Raw genomic sequence first — 18,673 nt, 5'->3', positions numbered from 1 at the left:
TGCCCAGTTGCTGGCTGTTAGCACTTCATCATTCAGTACAAGATAGCTGGCTTAGATTTATTTGGCAGTTGCTGGTGCATGATGTCAGTACAAAACTAGAGGTCAATATATGTCTAGATAGAAGAGAAACTGATTTTGTCTTGCCTTCTTGCACAGGAATGAGTAAGTGCTCTGAATTCCTTGTTTGGCATTGTTATCTAACACCTGTACAATTCCATATAAAATACTGCTACCAAATTAGTTATCAAATAGAGCACAAAATCTGTCTTTGGGAGATTATTGAAAAGTACTTTTGTCTGAGAAAGAAGAAGAAGAGTTGGATTTATATCCCCCCTTTCTCTTACAGGAGACTCAAAGGGGCTTACAAACTCCTTTCCCTTCCCTCATCACAGCAAACACCCTGTGAGGTGGGTGGGACTGAAAGAGCTCAGAAGAACTGTGACTACCCCAAGGTCACCCAACTGGCATGTGTTCGAGTGCATAGGCTAACCTGAATTCCCCAGATAAATCACAATGTAACCTGAAGCAGAGTAGGACTGGAATGGAGTTTAAAGAGGTATTCTTTCAATGGAAGCAGAACTGTTAATGGTCTTAATAGCACTGTATGTTATTCATCCTGTTATTCCTTCCATGGTTAAAATACTTCAATTTGGTCTTGTGGGTTTTTTGGACTGTGTAGTAGTGGTCTGTTAATTTTTGCTCCTAATATTATCCTGCATCTATGGATGCATCTTCAGAGGTTTGCCATAGTAAGGTGTGTTTCTCTCTGTGGCACAGTATGGAGTGGTTGTGAATGCAATTGTAAACATGATTTCAACTGCAGCTGCAAATGAACTCCACCCAAACAAGTGCAAATGTGCTTCTCCCTTCCCCACCACCATCTATGAGGTGGGCAAAACACATATCTCACCACACAATCACGCCACACTGTGCCATAGAGAGAAATACATCTTACCGTGACATGCCTCTGGAGATGCCAGCCATAGATGTGGACAAAACATTAGGAGCAAAAACTACCAGACCATGGCCGCACAGCCCAGAAAACCCAAAACACGCAGTTGAATCTGACACTTCAATTCCTTTATCCCTTAATAATGTAGATTAGGAATTCAGATTCAAATTCTTGTGGCTGAGTGTTCTGCACTGATGTTACTACCCATTTTGCTTCCTGTCCATGGGTCCCTTTTGTACCCTGGTCACTTATGAGAGGACATGAACATGTGTCCTGGAGGCTTTGCTGTCTGCCTTTAGGACTGCAGGTAGCATCATTGTCAGGAACTCAAATCACACATCAAAAATTTACTGAATGCATGCCAACAAAGTCACACAGGCCTGTTCCACATGGGCCAGTGAAGCGGCTGCACTCTGGCATACATGATGCTGGTGGAACCCCAGGACCGTTCATACGCTTCCATTCAGGTGGCCCAGGAGCCGCCTCCTGTTTTTTAAAAACCTACCTTCTCTCCCTGTGGAGCTCAGCAGGAATGAGAGGACACGCCCCCGCAGCCACGGTGATGCCCTGAGGGCCAGAGGAGAGTGTGGGCGTGCCTCCTCGTCCCTGCAGAGCTGCGCAGGGAGAGAAGGTAGATGTTGAAAAAACAGGACATGGCTAACAGCGGTGCCTCCAACCTGGTGCCATTCTCTTGGCACTGAGTGCACAACACTGTTTTTCAAAAACCTCGCTCATTGATCATGTTTGAAAAAACAGTGCTTCCCTGCCAGTTGGGAAAATTAAATCATGACAAGAGGTAGAGGAGGCAGCAGAGATTCATGATTTAAAAGCCTTTGGTTTCTGAACTGTTGCATTTTTTTAAAAGCAAGTTGAAGATTATATGCTTACTGTCTCAGGGAAAAATAAAACTGACCTAAAAGACTGGGCAGCCCAGTGCCTATAACAAAAGCAGATCATCCTGGTTGCTGTTTTGATTAGAGTCCCCCCTCCCTGCCAAACCAGGTGAATTGCTGTACTAGTGCTGGTCACCTGCCCTTCTTTTGTACAGCAACCACACTGACAGAAGGTTAAAACTCAGGAAATATTTTCAAGTAATGTCTTAAATCATAATGATTCCTCCCTAACTAATTTTCTCTCATGTTGGTGATGACTACTATTTTTGTTGAGCTTGAAATGAATTAATATCATTTTATACTGTGGTCTATCCTGCACTGTCAGTATGTCTTCTTTATTCTGTGGAGCTTTCAGATCAGTGTGTTAGGGCTAGAGGTGTTTTTCTATGCATGAAGAAATTTTATATGGAAGATTCTTCCATGGATTTTCCTGGAAAGACTCTTCCTATCTGCAGAAGAAGTGCTTCTGTGACTGGAAGATTAATCCATGGAAGGATGGGTATCCCTTAGAACTAATCTATGTTTTTCATCCCCAAAAGGGAAATTCTTGGACAGAGACCATTAACGCTTTATCACTTTTCACAGAGTTATATGTCTTTGCATATTATTTGTTACAATGTTACATTCAACACATGCGAACAATTAAAGATTGTGTATCAAATTTGGTTCAGAGCATTTCATTCATCTGAAATTAGGACTCCATTATTGTTTACAAGGAAGCCAAATCTCTGGTACAGGTATTCTATAATCATGACAAAATGCCAAATAGGGTAGAGATCAATTGACTGGCAAAATTTGAATTCATCACCTCGCTTGTATTCACCAGCCAGCCTGCCAATTGGTCCCAGGATCATTGAACATTCATGTGAGACTCTCACTGCTCCCATGCTGCTCTTGTCTTGGGGTGACGGCCAAATAGGTGCCATTCTTTGAATATATGAAAGCACATTCTCATTGTAATGTAAAGTATTAAAGCAGCTTTCCATGTTCCCCAAAGTGTGAAAAAATATTTGCTCTTTGCTGCAGAACCCAGGAGTAAAAGCCGCTCCAATTTTATCCCTTCCTCTTATGGAACTGACTGCAAAGTTAAGAGATGGTACCATGTCTCCAGAAAGTGTACTGCATGTTTACATTGAAAAGGTAAGGCTGACCTTCATAAAATGTCAGTATGAAACTTAGCACTTCCCCCTATAAACCTCAAAGTATTTTACATAATACAAATGGGTACATATCTAGCTGGCCATCCAATTAGTCTAAATTATTACCCAAAAATGGCAGAAATTGTACTCTAAGAAAAGCCAAATTCTGCTACCTGCACAAATTACATAGATGGAGGTTACTGATCACTTGAAGTATTGGTAGCTGACACCTGCTGCTAAGCGTTACCTAGGTGTAGCCAATATAGTCTCATCTATTATCACAGCAGTAAAGGCTAAAATCTTGAACAAAATTAAATACCCCCCCCACACACAATACAAAGGCGTCTGAATTCTTTATTCAGCCCCCCAATTCTGCTAAAAAACATGTATCAAAACCTACATTCAATTTTTGCAGGGTTTTTTTTAATTCCAGTTAGGAAATTTTCTGACCATGACTTCAATACAAAAGCAGGGAGGTTAGTCTACTAACATCCACATAGATGACTTCGAATCATCCTGCACTAAATAAATTAACTTTGACTGATTTTCATTTCACCATTCCTTATAATAATAATAATAATAATAATAATAATAATAATAATAATAATAATAATAATAATAATAATAATAATAATAATAATAATAATAATAATAATAATAATAATAATAATAATAATAATACCCCCCCAAAGGGCACTACCTTGGTGTGGTGGTGGGGCTTGTGTGCTCCAATGAGTCAGAGGGCTGTGCTGGAGGGCCACCCAAACCAGAGAGGCCTCTGATGAGGAGCCAGACTAAATGTGTCCAAAACCCAAAACCATGGTGAAGACAAGAAAAAGAAACTTTATACCGGATCGGTCGTCGCCCGGGTCAACAAGGACCGCGTCTAGTGCTGGAGTACCTGGGCACTTGGCGGAAAATGGGCTACAGGACTCAGGATCTTCAGCTGAGCAACCAGGGCTGAAGACTGCAGGGCTACTGGAAGTACCGAACAAACGTCGAAAATATCGTGTGCAGAGAACAGAGAAATTATGGCTTGCTACTACAAATCAAACCCATCAAAAAGAGGATACCTCAAACGAGATGTACTCAAGTCTGGAAAGAACTTCACCCAGACACAGAAATTACTGAGCAAAGACTTGCTGATCAAAGAAGATATATTGAAAGGAACAAGGTTTTTAGTGCACTAGAGCTAGCAGAAATCCAGCAGAAAGCACAAGACAATGGTATTGAAAACATACCAAGAAACACTCAAAGAAATTCAACAAAATTGGCAACAATTCAAGGACTACAAGAGACAGAGGAGGAAGAGGAGGAAGAAACAACAATAATCACACCTCCAAAGGAGCCAACCCAAACAACCCAAAGTTCCCAATTGACAAAAAAGCAAGAAGAACTGATGCAGAAGATCCTAGAACACATGAACAATGCAAACGAACGTACAAGATTGCCACCATTGAAGATTGTTCCAAGGAAGGATCTGCTCAATTCACTGAAGGATGCAAACAAGGTCATTGCTGGAATCCAAACAATGTCACTGCATGAAACAAACCAGCTTATGTACAGCACTGCAGTAGTGATTACTAAAGAGCTAGGGGTAAAGATTCATCACCCAGAAAGAAGGCTGAAAATAGGTACTCCAAAGTGGAAAATCAGACTGGGAAGAAAAATCAGCAAACTACGATCGGATGCCAGCAAACTGAAAAGCATGAGGAGAAGAAGCTGAAAAATGAGAAAATCAAGGCAGACCTAGTTAAGAGGTACCACCTGGACAAGAGGAAACTCAATGAGGCAATAGAGGTGGTCAAACAACAGCTGGTGGCAGTTTCAAAGAAGATTGCAAGATTCGAAGCAAGGGTTGCTCAATTCAAGCAGAATCAACTTTTCTACTCCAACCAGAAACAATTCTACCAGAATGTAAGTGGAGATGTGAAACGAAACACAGGAGAGCTAGACAGAGAACAAACGATTGAGTTCTGGAGAAACATTTGGGACAGCCCAAAGAACTACAACCAAAATGCAAGTTGGGCCAAAGATGTGGAGGCTGAACTGAGCAGCAACAACATGGACAACCTGGTAATAACAACTAAAATGGTTGGAAAACGAGCAAAAAAGGTGAAGAACTGGACTGCCCCAGGCAACTTGCATGAAAGAATTGCCCAACAGTTGAATCAAGTGCTGCAAACAGGCCAAATTGAAGAATGGATGACAACAGGGAAAACTTTTCTGATAATGAAAGACCAAGAAAAGGGAGCAATCCCTAGCAATTACAGACCAATCACTTGCCTACCAACAACCTTTAAGCTTTTTACTGGCATATTAGCTGATGCAATACAAGACCACCTGGAAGGAAAGAAATTGCTGCCCCTAGAACAAAAAGGAAACAAACGAAACAGTAGGGGAACAAAAGATCAACTGCTCATAGATAAAATGATCCTTGAGAATTGCAAAAGAAGGAAAACCAACTTGCATGTAGCTTGGATTGATTACAGGAAAGCATTCGATTCACTGCCACACAGTTGGATACTTCATTGCCTGGAGATAATTGGAGTCAGTGAAAACATCAAGAAATTGGTCAAGAATGCAATGCACACTTGGAAAACAGAATTAATAGTCAATGGAGCAGGAATAGGGGAAGTCAACATCCGAAGGGGAATATCCCAAGGAGACCCCCTGTCCCCACTACTCTTCATCATTGCTATGATTCCGCTCTCTATAATTCTGAAGAAAACAGGTCAAGGATATCAGACAGCAAGAAACTCACCAAAAATTTCACACCTTCTATACATGGATGACCTAAAGCTCTATGGAAAATCAAAAGCAGAGATTGAGTCACTACTGAACACAGTGAGAGTCTTTAGCACTGACATTGCAATGGATTTTGGACTTGACAAGTGTGCAACTTTGGAACTCAGTAAAGGTAAACTTGCAACATGCTTAAGGTGTGAATATGCCAAATGCCATAGAAATAAAGAGCTTACCAGTGAATGAAAGCTACAAATATTTGGGGATACTGCAAGCAGAGAACATCAAGCATGCAGAAGTCAAAGGCATGAATTAGGAAGGAATATCTTAGAAGGGTCAGAAAAATTTTGAAATCAAAGTTAAATGGAGGAAATACAATAAAGGCAATTAATACTTACGGTGCCTGTAGTATGCTACACTGCTGGCATAATTAACTGGACACAAGCTGAATTGGACACCTTTGACAGAAAAACAAGGAAAATTATGACCATAAATTGAGCACTGCACCCAAGAAGTGATGTAGACAGACTCTACCTAGCAAGGTCAGAAGAAGGAAGAGGTCTGCTCCAAGTCAAGCAATCAGTAGAGAAAGAGAAAAGAGGCCTGAAAGAATACATCCAAGAAAGTCTAGAGCCAGCATTGAAAGAAGTCCACAAGGCTGAGATGCTGAAAGCCAAAGAATCAAAAGAAGAGTATAGAGTCCAACAGTTTACAACACGAAAGGAGCAGTGGCTAAACAAGCCACTCCATGGGCAGTACTTTAAGAACATTGAAGGGAAGGTTGACAGCAAGCAAACATGGGAGTGGCTCAGAAGGGGAACTCTAAAGAAGGAAACTGAAGGCCTGATTTTTGCTGCCCAGGAGCAAGCATTACGGACAAATGCAATAAAGACACGAATCGAAAAGTCCTACAATGACCCAAAGTGCCACCTCTGCAAAGAGTGTGATGAAACCGAGTGGAGCACATCATCTGCTGGCTGTAAGAAAAATAGCCCAAACTGACTACTTCTGAACGTTAATAGGCTAGGGCAGCAATGGTGCACTTGGAACCTTTGCAAAAGCACAGGCCTGCCCTGTAGCAAGAGACCTGAGTACGAAAGCATCAAGCCAGAGAAGTCCACAGAGAAAATGAAAGGAAGCAAAAATACTCTTGGGACTTTGTAGAATACCTGAGACAGATATGACAACCTGGCACACAACACCCCAGATTATTATGCATAACAAGTGATAGAGAGAAGAAACATGTTTGGATCATAGGATGTTGCTGTGCCAGTTGATTAAACTGAGGAGTAGAGGGACAAAAGAGCTGGAAAAGATCACAAAATACAAGGTTCCCTACAAATTGAAGTTGAACGATTGTGGCAAAAAAGAACAACAGTAATCCCACTTGAAGTAGTTTGCAGTGCTCTAGGAGGAATCCCTAAAGGAAATCTTGAAAAAAACATCCCTGGAAAGTCCTTAAACTTGGACAGAATCGATCAGTCCACATGCTTTCGGCAGAAAAGGCAGCATCTTCTAGGAACTCGGCAACATTAATTCTACCTCTAATGCAAATACACCGTTCTTAATATCCAGGTAGGTCCTTTGGGAAGGGACTCGATTATTCAGAGATGAATCTCCAGACACCCCTTGTGCTGGTAAGTTGTTAGAGCATAGTATAATAATATTGGACATTATTATTAATATTAATATTAATAATAATAAAAATAATTATGTATTAATAATATTATTACATATTATTATTATTATTTGCCATTATTATTTATTATTATTATTGCCACATTAAGTGATTTTCATAGGACTACCCAAAGATCCCCCAAAGTGCTGGGCTTCCTGGGCCTAGTGCTACAATAGCAACAATACAACAATAAAATACAAATATACAAAGTATAATACAGAATATATATATATTGTACATGTTGTACTATTAACTGGACATCTTGGGCAGGTATGCTAGTTCATCCTAGTTTCACTACTAGGCTAATAATGATTGAAAAGTTAATGGGGGTTAACCTCTCTCCCCCCAACCCTGCCCCCACACACACATCTAAAACATTTAATGGGCACAGTCCTTTTATACACTGTGTGATCGTTAGAGTTATTTTCAGCAGTGATAGATTTATTATGGCTCCTAGCAGCTAAGCTACAAGGGATTTCCTTTTTTGGAGCTGTTTGGCTTGAGATTTATACAGGAGGATGTGAGACCTTTGCCAAGTGAATGCAGTGGCTGCTTGACAGTTGGCAGTGCAGACTTAAGAGCAGAACATTGCATGTAATTTTGTCTACACTGGGGATACACACAGTGGTGGGATTCAAATAATTTAACAACTGGTTCTGGTGGTGGGATATGAATAATTTAACAACTGGTTGTTTACAAGCACCATTTTAACAACCAGTTCTGCCGAAGTGGTGCGAACCTGCTGAATCCCACCACTGGATACACAGCACATTTGTGTTTATGGCAGGCTGGCCTAAACAAAGGGAAGGCAGTGAATCCAAAATGTTTACTTAAGGGAATCCTCTGCTGGAAAAAATTTTTTGAGGCCCTCTTTAATGGAAACCATTTTTTATTTTCTTGAGCCATATGGTTATCAAAATTATTGTGGCCACATATTGTTTTGGGGAAGACCACACAAAATCTGAAACTGTTCTTAATAAGGAATAATTTATTTACAAAAAATATTTGAAATATCCAGGGAAGATGGGTGTAATAAAGGATAAAACATTTCAGCTATCTTATTTTTTAATTTAAATTATTCCTCACCTTTCTCAGCAAAGAGTACCAAAGCAGCTTACAGTATTCTCCTCTCCACCTTTTTATCTGCACAAGACCCCTGTGAGGCAGGTTAGGCTGAAACTATGCGACTGAACCAAAATCACCCAGGGAGTTTCCACAGCCAGATGGGTATTCTAACGCCCCTCCTAGTTCTAACCACTATATCATGCTGGCTTTTGTAAGGTGCCTGCTGTTGAACAGTAGCAAGCAGCTAGGCCTAGTTGAGTCACTCAAATCAGATGGTTCTAGGCAGTGATGGGATTCAAATAATTTAACAACCGGTTCTGGTGGTGGGAATTCAAATAATTTAACAACTGATTGTTTACATTTTAACAGCCAGTTCTGCTGAAGTGGTGCGAACCTGCTGAATCCCACCACTAGTTTTAGGTCACTCAGTGGTTCTGCCAGGACTAGGTTTGCCAGCCTCCATGTGGGACCTGAAAATCTTCCAGAATTACAATTGATCCCCAGACAACAGAGATCAGCCCCCTGGAAAAAAAATAGCTACTTTGGAGGCTGGCGTTATATGTGGCTGAGGCCCCCTCCTCAAAACCTGCCTGCCTTAGACTTTATCACTAAATCTCCAGGAATTTCCCAAACAGGAGCTGACAACCCTAGCCCCAGGACTGATCTGAATAAGTCCTCCCACCACAGCCCTGGAAAGGGCCCTTCCTCCTCTCCCTGCCTTTTACTTACTGGAGTGCCATAGTTGCCTAGCAATGGCAATCAAGAAAATCTGTTTCTTAAAGCTTTGGATGCTCCTTTTATCATTTGGGGATTTTTCAAATCACAATGTATTTTTTATTTTAGATTTCACATTTTTTTCTGCAAACCTGGGACATTTGGGGCGTTTGCAGAATTATTTGACTTCACAACCCAGTCACTGGATTCAACTATCCTTAGATTTCATTGACTTCACTATTAGAATTTGCAAGTGGGAACTTGTAAGAAACTTGCAGAGAGGGTACATCCCTTTCCCCCAGAGGTAGGATCCAACCAGTTCTCACCACTTCTGTAGAAGTGGTTACTAATTTTTTCTGAGTGCTGAGAAGGGGTTACTAAAGCAACCTCCCTGCCCAATAGGGACTGGAGGTGCGTGTGTGCGGCGGCGCCACTGTTTGAATCCCACCACCATCGGAACCTGTTATTAAAATTTTTGGATCCTACCACTGCTTTCCCCCCTTTGCTTCCCTCTTCTCTAACAATCTTCCCTCTAGGATGTTGTGGGCTTTCTGAGTACCATGGCCGTGTTCCAGTAGTATTTTCTCCTGACATTTCACCTGCATCTGTGGCTGGCATCTCCAGAGGATCTGGTGGTAATCAAGCAAGTGGAGTATATATACCTGTGCCCTGGGTGGGAGAAAGAACCATTTGCATTAGTTAAAAGTGTTTCCCTGCAATCAAAAAAGAGTGTGATACTCAGGGTGAGGGTTTTTCCTATTCTGCGGACATTGCTGCAGGAGACTGGGTTGATCCTAGTGCCCATGATCCTAGTGCCCATGGAAGCGAGTGGGCTTCTTCAGCCCTGATGTTGCTGTATTAAGATGTGCCAGTGCCACACATATACCACTCTCTATACTGTGTATAGAAGAAACTTCCTATGTTTACTCTTAGACAATACGTCTGTTTCTATTACTCTTCAATGTTATTCTAGCTTACCTCCTTCTCTCTCTCTCTCTCTCTCCCACACAAAGGCATTAGAGGTAACTCGGCAAATCAACTGTGTGACAGATTTCCTTCCAGAGTATGAGGAACAGCTTCGGGAAGTGAAAAAGCCAGAGAAAGGATTGCTTTATGGTGTTCCTGTCAGTATCAAGGAAAACATTGCCTGCAAGGTACTGGGCCCATTAGTCCAGAATAGCTGCAGAGCGGAGATGAAAAAGTTGAATGAGCCTGTGGTCTTCAAGCTAAGACTAGTAGTTCTTTCAATGCTGACATTCATTCATGTCAAATTATTAGACCAGCCCTATGTATAAATCTTTAGAGGACACTATCTCACCCATTCTTTATTCACATGTGATGGCACCGCTCTCTTCCCCTTGATCATTACTGTTCCTTATTCCCTTTGCTGCTCTGCACACTGTACCCCTTAACCATTTGAGAATCAAATGGGAGGATTCTGATTGTTCTGTCTTATGTTAGTAATTCTGCTGTCTTTATAGAGTATACTCACCTGGGTACACTCTTTATCGCTAGTGAAGTTTTACCTCATGAAATGAAGAAGGCCAGTTACCATGTTATTAAGTGCTACTAGGGATATTTGAAGGTATATGATCAGAGTTATTACAAACCCTATTTTCACTATGGCTTCCTCATAATAAATATAAAGTCATCTTTAAGAGAAATAACATTTCAAAGTGTTTCTGAATAATTTGATGGTTTGCTGTTGTGCTGTTTTACAACAAAATTTTGCCCTCAATCTCCATTCTAATGCCTTGAGTCTCTTTGTGCAAAACTGTCAAAAAGTGACAGATGCCTCACTTACTTTATTTCTCTTCTTTTTAAGGGCCACCCCAACACAATGGGCTTGGTGAAATATCTGGACTGTCCTGAGCCTGAGGACTCTGTGATTGTCAAGGTTTTAAAGAAACAAGGGGCAATTCCATTTGTAAGGACCAACACTTCACAAGGCATACTGAAGTGGGTGTTTTTTCTCCTTCTTTACAGAGCTGTGTGTGAGGACAATAGTGTCCAGCTTAGCAAGTTTTCAATCTTTGGCAAGTTTGGTCTTGTTCCTGTACCTTTAACAGCTGGATAACTAGAAATTTAGGATGTGAAACTTTTCCCAGCATTCTATTTCTGTGGGGCGGGGGGGGGGGCACCTGTCAGATTACAGGGCCAGAGAAATGAAGTCTTATCTACTTGCCCATTGCTGGTTGTCAAAGTTGAGAAGAGATGAGCAGAAAAGCATCCTTTCACATGCCTTACTGGTCCATAACAGAACACACCCCAGAGCTGGAAGTGCTCAAGGCTGCATCTCTAAGCCATTCTTTCCAGCATTTAGCTTAGCTTGCACAAATACTGTTCTTTTTACCCAGCACCCATTCTTCACCCTCTCTCTGACTGCTGCTGTCAAAACTGTATCTATTCTCTATGGTTGTACCATCAAACCAAGGAGCAAAGACTCCTTTAACTGGTGAAAAGGGCCATTATACCATCCTGAATTTAGCCACTTCCACTCTCAAGCTGAGTGTTTGTGTTTCAGGTGGTTTGTGAATTGACCATGTGTAAGGTTGCACATGGCCTGCAGCTGGGATGTTTTTGTTAGGTTATTTGCTGATAAAATCTCTCTCATCCATACCAACATGAAGGCCATTTGAAAGAAGATCTGACACCTGAAATGTCAGAATCACTCTCATCTCTCATTGACAGCTTCAGGAGGAGTACAGTCAGTGGGGTAGGACAGTCTTGGGAGGGCCCCAAGGTTTCATCTTGCCACCTATGATGTTCAGCGTTTATATGAGGCTGCTGAATGATATCATGGCCAATTATGCATGGTGAGGTTCCCTGATGTCAAAGAGAATTGGCTGGGGAGTCTTTGTTTTGTGCCATGTTTGGCATTATTACTCACTGCCCTGTTTGTAGTGGGGCAGGCATTACCCATCAGCTGGATTTTTGCTTGCATCCATGGAGGAGAGAATGTTTTGTTGGTTCTCTATCTCACATGCATGCTTTAATTTTTAATATAATTTTTATCTTTGATCTTATCAATAGATCGATATATCAATCTAGCAATAGATCAACATTAAAAAGTGAACTATTAAAGAAAAGTCTTCAATATGGGATCTGTACACTTTGCCCAAACCATGATTGTCTTTTATTGTGGGAAGTGAGGAGGGAGTAATGGCAGCGTTCAAACTGCAGAACCGCAAAAGGACAACATGAACCACTGTTTGCTAAGTTCCCCAGGTTCACGATTAACTGTTTCCTGATGTGCTATAAAAGCAAACATTAAGACTGCCAGGCTTTTCCTGGTGTAGTCTGAAATCACTGATTGCATGTATAAAACTGCAAGGCTGGAAATGTCCCAGTTTGTTGATTAAATGCAGAGGTAAATCAGGTGTTTGGACTGATCGCTTAACTTTTATTTTTACCTTTTTTGTGTTAGCTATCAATTTATCAATCTATCGATATGCTGTTTTTAAAATCTAAACATCTAAAGATATGCAGGAGTGGGGAGGCTATCGGCAATAGGAATGAAATGGCAGGACAAGAATGGGAAGTAGTCGGCAAGAGGGAGGAGGGGGAGGGGAAAGCGTGCAAAGCAGTGCGAGGGAGTGGCAAGGGGGTAAGACTAGGTGGGCTGGATGCTGGCAGAAGAACAGCTCCAGGGCAAAGCTGTGTTCACTGGCAAATATGTCCTGCTTTGGCAGCAAAGCAAAATTAAAATCATGCTGTAAGTGGATTTGCTTGCCACACAGAGAGTGGAAAGTCAAAGCGGGGCTAGAGGAAATATGTCTATAAAAGAAATCTTGACATGGCGGACATTATCCTCCACCACGCAGCAAAGATCTTCTGCGCAATCAGCCCATCTGTAGTTTTAGAGTTAGATGCCATCAGTATGTGAATGACATCCAACTCTATATTTATTTCATTACCTATGCCCCGTGGTGGGATTCAGCAGGTTCGCACCACTTCGGCAGAACTGGTTGTTACAATGGTGCTTGTAAACAACCAGTTGTTAAATTATTTGAATCCCACCACCGGAACCAGTTGTTAAATTATTTGAATCCCACCACTGCCTATGCCTCCTCATACATCATTGCATTTCTGAATTGCTGCTTTGAGGCTGTGGTCAAGTGGCTAAGACAAAACAAGCTGAAGCTGAATCCAGACAAGATGGAGGTGATATTGGTGGGAAGACTGATGCTTTGGAAGTATTAGACCTACTGAGATGGGATGCTGCTGAGCGTCACTATTCAGAGCAGGCTAAGAACTTGAGGAAGTGCTCATGGACCCAGCCTCACTGCTTGAAAAGCATATTCATTTGGTGGCCAAGAGTGCCTGCTATCAACTGCATCTGGCTCACCAGCTTTCTCTTTTCTTAGACTCAGCTAACCTGGCCACACTAATTCATGCTTTGGGAACCCCACAGTTGGACTACTATTATATATGGTTAATCGGGATTCCACTGTAGACATTTTCTCAGGGGCATTACTGTTTTACTTTATTATGAATAGTTTTAATTTAAAACAGGAAGTCCCCTGAAAGGCAGGTTATAAATGAATGAAAAATGGATAACTAGCAGTCTAGTGACAGAAAGTGGTATGTCGCTAGTGTGGAATAATGATGTGCACTCTTCCATTTACTTGATGATTTTTGTCAGTCATTGTATCTCTGCCTTAGTTCCCTCACAGTGTTGTTATAAGAATAAAGTGGGGAAGAGATAGCCAGGTGTACTATCCTGAGCTATGCTAGAGCAAGGACAGGATAAGAAGGGAGTATAATAATAAATACCTTTCATTCAGCTACTACATAATTTTGTTATTTTATTGATTTACGATCTCCACAGTGTGCTCAAATTACATTTTTTGACTGATGCTGCTGCATTGTGGTGAGTGTGAACTAGATGCCTGATCCAGGTCTATATTGTGCTGGGATAAGTACAGTCCCATGTATCACAGAGCCTTAACTTACAGGCCCTTTTCCATCCTGTTCAGCATTGACTGTGGAAACACACTCTTTGGACAAACCTTGAATCCTTTCAACCATAAGAAAACCTCTGGAGGCTCCAGTGGTGGAGAAGCAGCTTTGGTTGGAGGAGGAGGATCTGTTATCGGGATTGGCACTGATGTGGCTGCAAGTATTCGGGTGCCATGTGGCTTTTGTGGGGTCTGTGGATTCAAACCAACTGGCTATAGGCTGAGGTAGGTTAAACAGATAAAGAGTCAACCCTGGATAAACCATTAAGCAAAATATGTATGTGCTTAATGCCTCCAGTTAAGAGGGCCCCATAACGTGTTTTCTTCTTTTATCTTCTAAGTGTTAAAGCAGATTTGTTATGTCAGATTGATTTTGAGGATATAATCAAAGAATTTGCAATGGAAAAATGCAGGAGAAAACTTTTTGTAGTATAAATAAAGTTATAAGTAAGCAACAGTATACATTATTTTGCAACTTTGATTTATGTAAGTTAAAATGCTACACATCTTCAAGGCAAGAAAGCAATGGAATAATAGGTGTTTTGTTTCATACAAATAATGATATCTATTTATAAGATTATATATTTTATAATTTACTATTTTTTTCCCAGTACTTAGGGCCTCTAAAGGTCTCAATCTGGTCCTGTATGTGATCATAAACATTGGCTGGGTTCCAAAGATTTGTCATGGTGTATTGGCACTTCCGCTGCTAGAGTGATACTTCCATTAGTGGAAGAGATAGGCAATTTTTGTTGATTCTCGCTTCACTTTCAAGTAGAGCTCAATGGGCTGATGCAGAAGGGGGCAACAAGAAAGTCCTGTTGCATGAATTTTGCTCTAAATGCAGTAATTTGGATCCAACTCATATTCCTTAATTCATATTAACAAGGGCCATTAGTTAGTCGTTAGCACAATTAGGTATGTACCAACACTCAGAGGTCAGTAAAGAATCCGAGTTAATTAAAAGCACTGTCATTCTCACTTCTGGTGATACCCCCAGGGAGGTTGGAAGCCCAGAAGAAGACAAAAGAATGGTGATTAATTCATGCTGCAATGGATGCTTGTGGTTTCTTTTTGCAGGGGGAATGCCAAGGTGTAGGTATGTCAGTGATAAAAGAATCTGGTGTTTAACTCTGACTCAGATGAAGATCAAGCTATAAAACCCCAGCAGGATTGCATCAAAAATTCTTCTCCCTTTTTGGCTAGGCAAAATTGGGTCTTTGAATGACATCAGTGAGAATCCTTCCACAAGATATTAATTTATACTCAGTTAATTGTTCCAAGAATTTGAGGATGTACATGTCTTGCAGAAAAATTGGCAAATGTGGAAGAAGTCTTGCTTGGGGGGGGGGAGGGAAAAGGAGAAAGCCATATTAGCAGCATAACTCCTAACTTTTGGAGTAAAAAAAAAGTGGTCTGTGCCACTAAAAGTATTAAACATGAGGAAAGTCCAGAGCCTCTTTTCACTTAAAGCTCAAATCTCTCTGCAAATTGTTGTTAGTTCTGGTCTAGATTCTAAGAAGGGAAGTGAAATTGTTTGAATCCACAGTGTATGCCAGCTGCATAGCTAAAATGTCCCAATCTACTTCAGTGAAGGATGTTTGTTCTACAGCTCTCTGATGGATATGTATTTACTGAGGATGGGAAGTTAATTAGGGATAATGAAAGGTGCTATAATACTTCTCGATCAAGAAAAAAATGGAAGGTAATCTGTGTAGAATTTCCAATGGTTTTCCAATGGCTTTCAGCTATTAGTAACATACTTTGACACATGTCACTTGCATTTCATGGCTTGGTGTCTTTGGCTCTCTGTGTCATTTGGCTTTTCTCCATCATTAATTTACTTTTCTCGTTTGCTCTTGTGTAGCATCAAAGGTACTACCAGTCCTGTAGATGGAATGAACTCAGGTGAGCAAGTCTTCCACTGATAAAATATAAGCTAGATTTGAACCTGTTCCTCAGCTCTTGGAAAAACTTTAAAACAAGCCCAAGCTTTGATGGATACAGCACTCTTCTGATAAGAATCAATGTTTGGAAACCAGGTTCAATATCCTGTTATCTCAGATGTCTTTTTGCATCAAGTGGCTCCCTCAAGTCTCTGTGAAATTTCTATTTTTTTTAAAAAAACTGAGCATTAGATCAGTGTTTTTTTTAATCATTCAATACTCTTACAGTTGAGAAAGATAAAGAATATCATAAGGGTGGTTGAGAAGATGACAATGGGAAAAGTGAGGGGAAAGTCACTTCAGTGGGTTTTTCCCCCTCTCTGAAAAGAGTTGTGTGAATCAATTCTTAAAGTTCCAGCACAGCAATAGGAAGCCTGATGATTGGAAGGCTGATATTTTCAGCGGTACTTTTGTTGTAGCTGCTCCTACTTTCATCATGGTCAAAGGCCTTCCTTTTTGTCCCAGCAATCAATGTGATAGGTCCAGTGGCAAGAGACATGGACAGTCTGGTTCTGTGCATGAAGGCTGTCCTGTGTGATGAATTGTTTCACCTGGATCCAACTGTGCCTCCACTTCCCTTTAATGATGAGGTAAGGAAACTGAGTTCAGAGAAGGAATGGGCTGTGGGGGAAAATCTTGATCATTACTTTTCATAGTCCTTTATTTGTCAAGTCATAGTTGATGTATGACAACCTCATAGGTTGTCTAGACAAGAGACATTTGGAGGTAGTTTGACATTGCCTGCCTCTGTGCCACAACTTGACATTACTTGGAGGTCTTCTATCCAGGCTCAATGCTGCTTTGTTTTTGAGATCTGAGGCGATCAGGCTAGCCTGGGCTATTCATGTCAAGGCTGACAACATACAGATCCCATGTAAAAGTGGTTCTAGTCTTCCATGTGTTTAGCAATTAGTTTACATGGACAGATTTCTCAGTCATCAGATTCTGTGGTTTTACTACTGTTCGATTAATTTGATATTTCTTTATATGAATTTATCTGCAGCTAAATTTCATTTTTTATTTTCAACTGTTGCTTTTCAGATATTTTCCTATGTTTGCTATTTATTTGATTAGTGTTCTGGCATGTTCTTGGTTTTATCAGTTGCTTTTCTTCATCTATACTACATTGAGAATTTTACAGTTATGAGACCATAAATAAATAGTATGGAAAAATTAGTATTTTTTCCACATTGGAAAAATCCACAGTCTGTATCACTGTAGAGGTGTTGTGGATGTAATACAATCTAAGCAGTTATCTCATCCAGTGTTAGTGCTGTAGGGATTTTGAACTGTACTGCAGTTGTGTAAAATCCTCATGGCCAAAACTATAGTCAGGGGGACCAAGGGATGACGGTAAGGTCAAGAGGATGGATCCAGAATCAAAGTCCAAAGCTAACTTTGTTGGTAAAGGTATCACAAAGGAAGAACTGAAGAGTTCAGAAATTTGAAGCCAAATCTTATCTCTCAGGCCCCTTCCGCACATGCAAAATAATGCATTTTCAAACCACTTTCACAACTGTTTGCAAGTGGATTTTGCTATTCCGCACAGCTTCAAAGAGCACTGAAAGCAGTTTGAAAGTGCATTATTCTGCAAGTGCGGAATGAGCCTCAGTTAGAAGGATATGGCCAGAATCTAGAGTGCACTATTATTATACCTAGATCAGGGGTCTGCAACCTGCGGCTCTCCAGATGTTCATGGACTACAATGCCCATCAGCCCCTGCCAGCATGACCAATTGAAGAAAGCCAGAGTAGGCATGGAATGGCTTAAGGCAGGGTGAGCTAGGCAGGTCTAGTCACACTTTTCAAAAATCAGATCCTTCATCATCACTGATTAATTTGCCAATACCAAATGGGCTATCAGAACCCCAGTGAAATTAGAATGCACAACAGTGATACCTCTCTTATACAGAAAAGTTCCTTAAGTGGATGGGGCAAGGAACACCTATGTCTCATTTTGCTCAGCTTTTGGGACAACTGGGCGTTCACCATTAATTGAATGGTGGAGATTTGAAAAGTGGTACAATTTTTTTTTGCTTTTCATTTTTTCATGACAGTTTCCCTTTTTTTTACAGATTTACTGCAGTTCCAGGCCCCTTAGGATTGGATACTATGATGGTGATGGTTATTTCCAGCCATCTCCCAGTATGAAACGGGCCGTTCAGGAAACCAGAAAACTGCTGCAGGAAGCTGGACATACTGTAAGCCCAGTGCCTGTGGTGTTGCTTTAAAAATATTACTTTCATGGATTCATATTGTTTTAATATTGTTGCTTTTATAGTACACAAACATGTCACTAACGATACAAAACAGTCTGTACACAAAAACAGAGCATTAGAGTTATCAGCTGTTGGTCCATTTAAAGTATTGTCTGGAGCTCCATGGTGCAGAGCGGAGAGTGCAGTACTGCAATCAACGCTCTGCTCACCCCCTGCGTTTGATCCCAATGAAAGTCAGTTTCAAGTAGCCGGCTCAAGGTTGATTCCATCCTTCTGCGGCTAGTAGTAAAATGAGTACCCAGCTTGCTGGGAGTAAAATGTAGACAACTGGGGAAGACAATGGCATACCACCTTGTAAAAAT

The 18,673-nt window shown here is 40.9% G+C and overlaps 1 protein-coding gene across 1 annotated transcript in view; it reads left to right on the top strand.

Moving 5' to 3' along the window:
* LOC125432349 (vitamin D3 hydroxylase-associated protein-like) overlaps nt 1-18,673 on the top strand; it is a 35,032-nt gene that overhangs the window by 1,113 nt on the left and 15,246 nt on the right. Inside the window, exons 2-8 of the mRNA XM_048495793.1 lie at nt 2,872-2,985; nt 10,200-10,340; nt 11,012-11,145; nt 14,166-14,372; nt 16,015-16,055; nt 16,559-16,683; nt 18,168-18,293. Coding sequence (XP_048351750.1) covers nt 2,872-2,985; nt 10,200-10,340; nt 11,012-11,145; nt 14,166-14,372; nt 16,015-16,055; nt 16,559-16,683; nt 18,168-18,293 — 888 coding nt within the window. The remainder of the gene's footprint in view (nt 1-2,871; nt 2,986-10,199; nt 10,341-11,011; nt 11,146-14,165; nt 14,373-16,014; nt 16,056-16,558; nt 16,684-18,167; nt 18,294-18,673) is intronic.

Source organism: Sphaerodactylus townsendi, linkage group LG05 (assembly GCF_021028975.2).
Source record: "Sphaerodactylus townsendi isolate TG3544 linkage group LG05, MPM_Stown_v2.3, whole genome shotgun sequence".
Classification (NCBI taxonomy): domain Eukaryota; kingdom Metazoa; phylum Chordata; class Lepidosauria; order Squamata; family Sphaerodactylidae; genus Sphaerodactylus; species Sphaerodactylus townsendi.
Note: the sequence above shows the minus strand (reverse complement) of the source record. Positions and strands in the feature narration are given on the sequence as shown.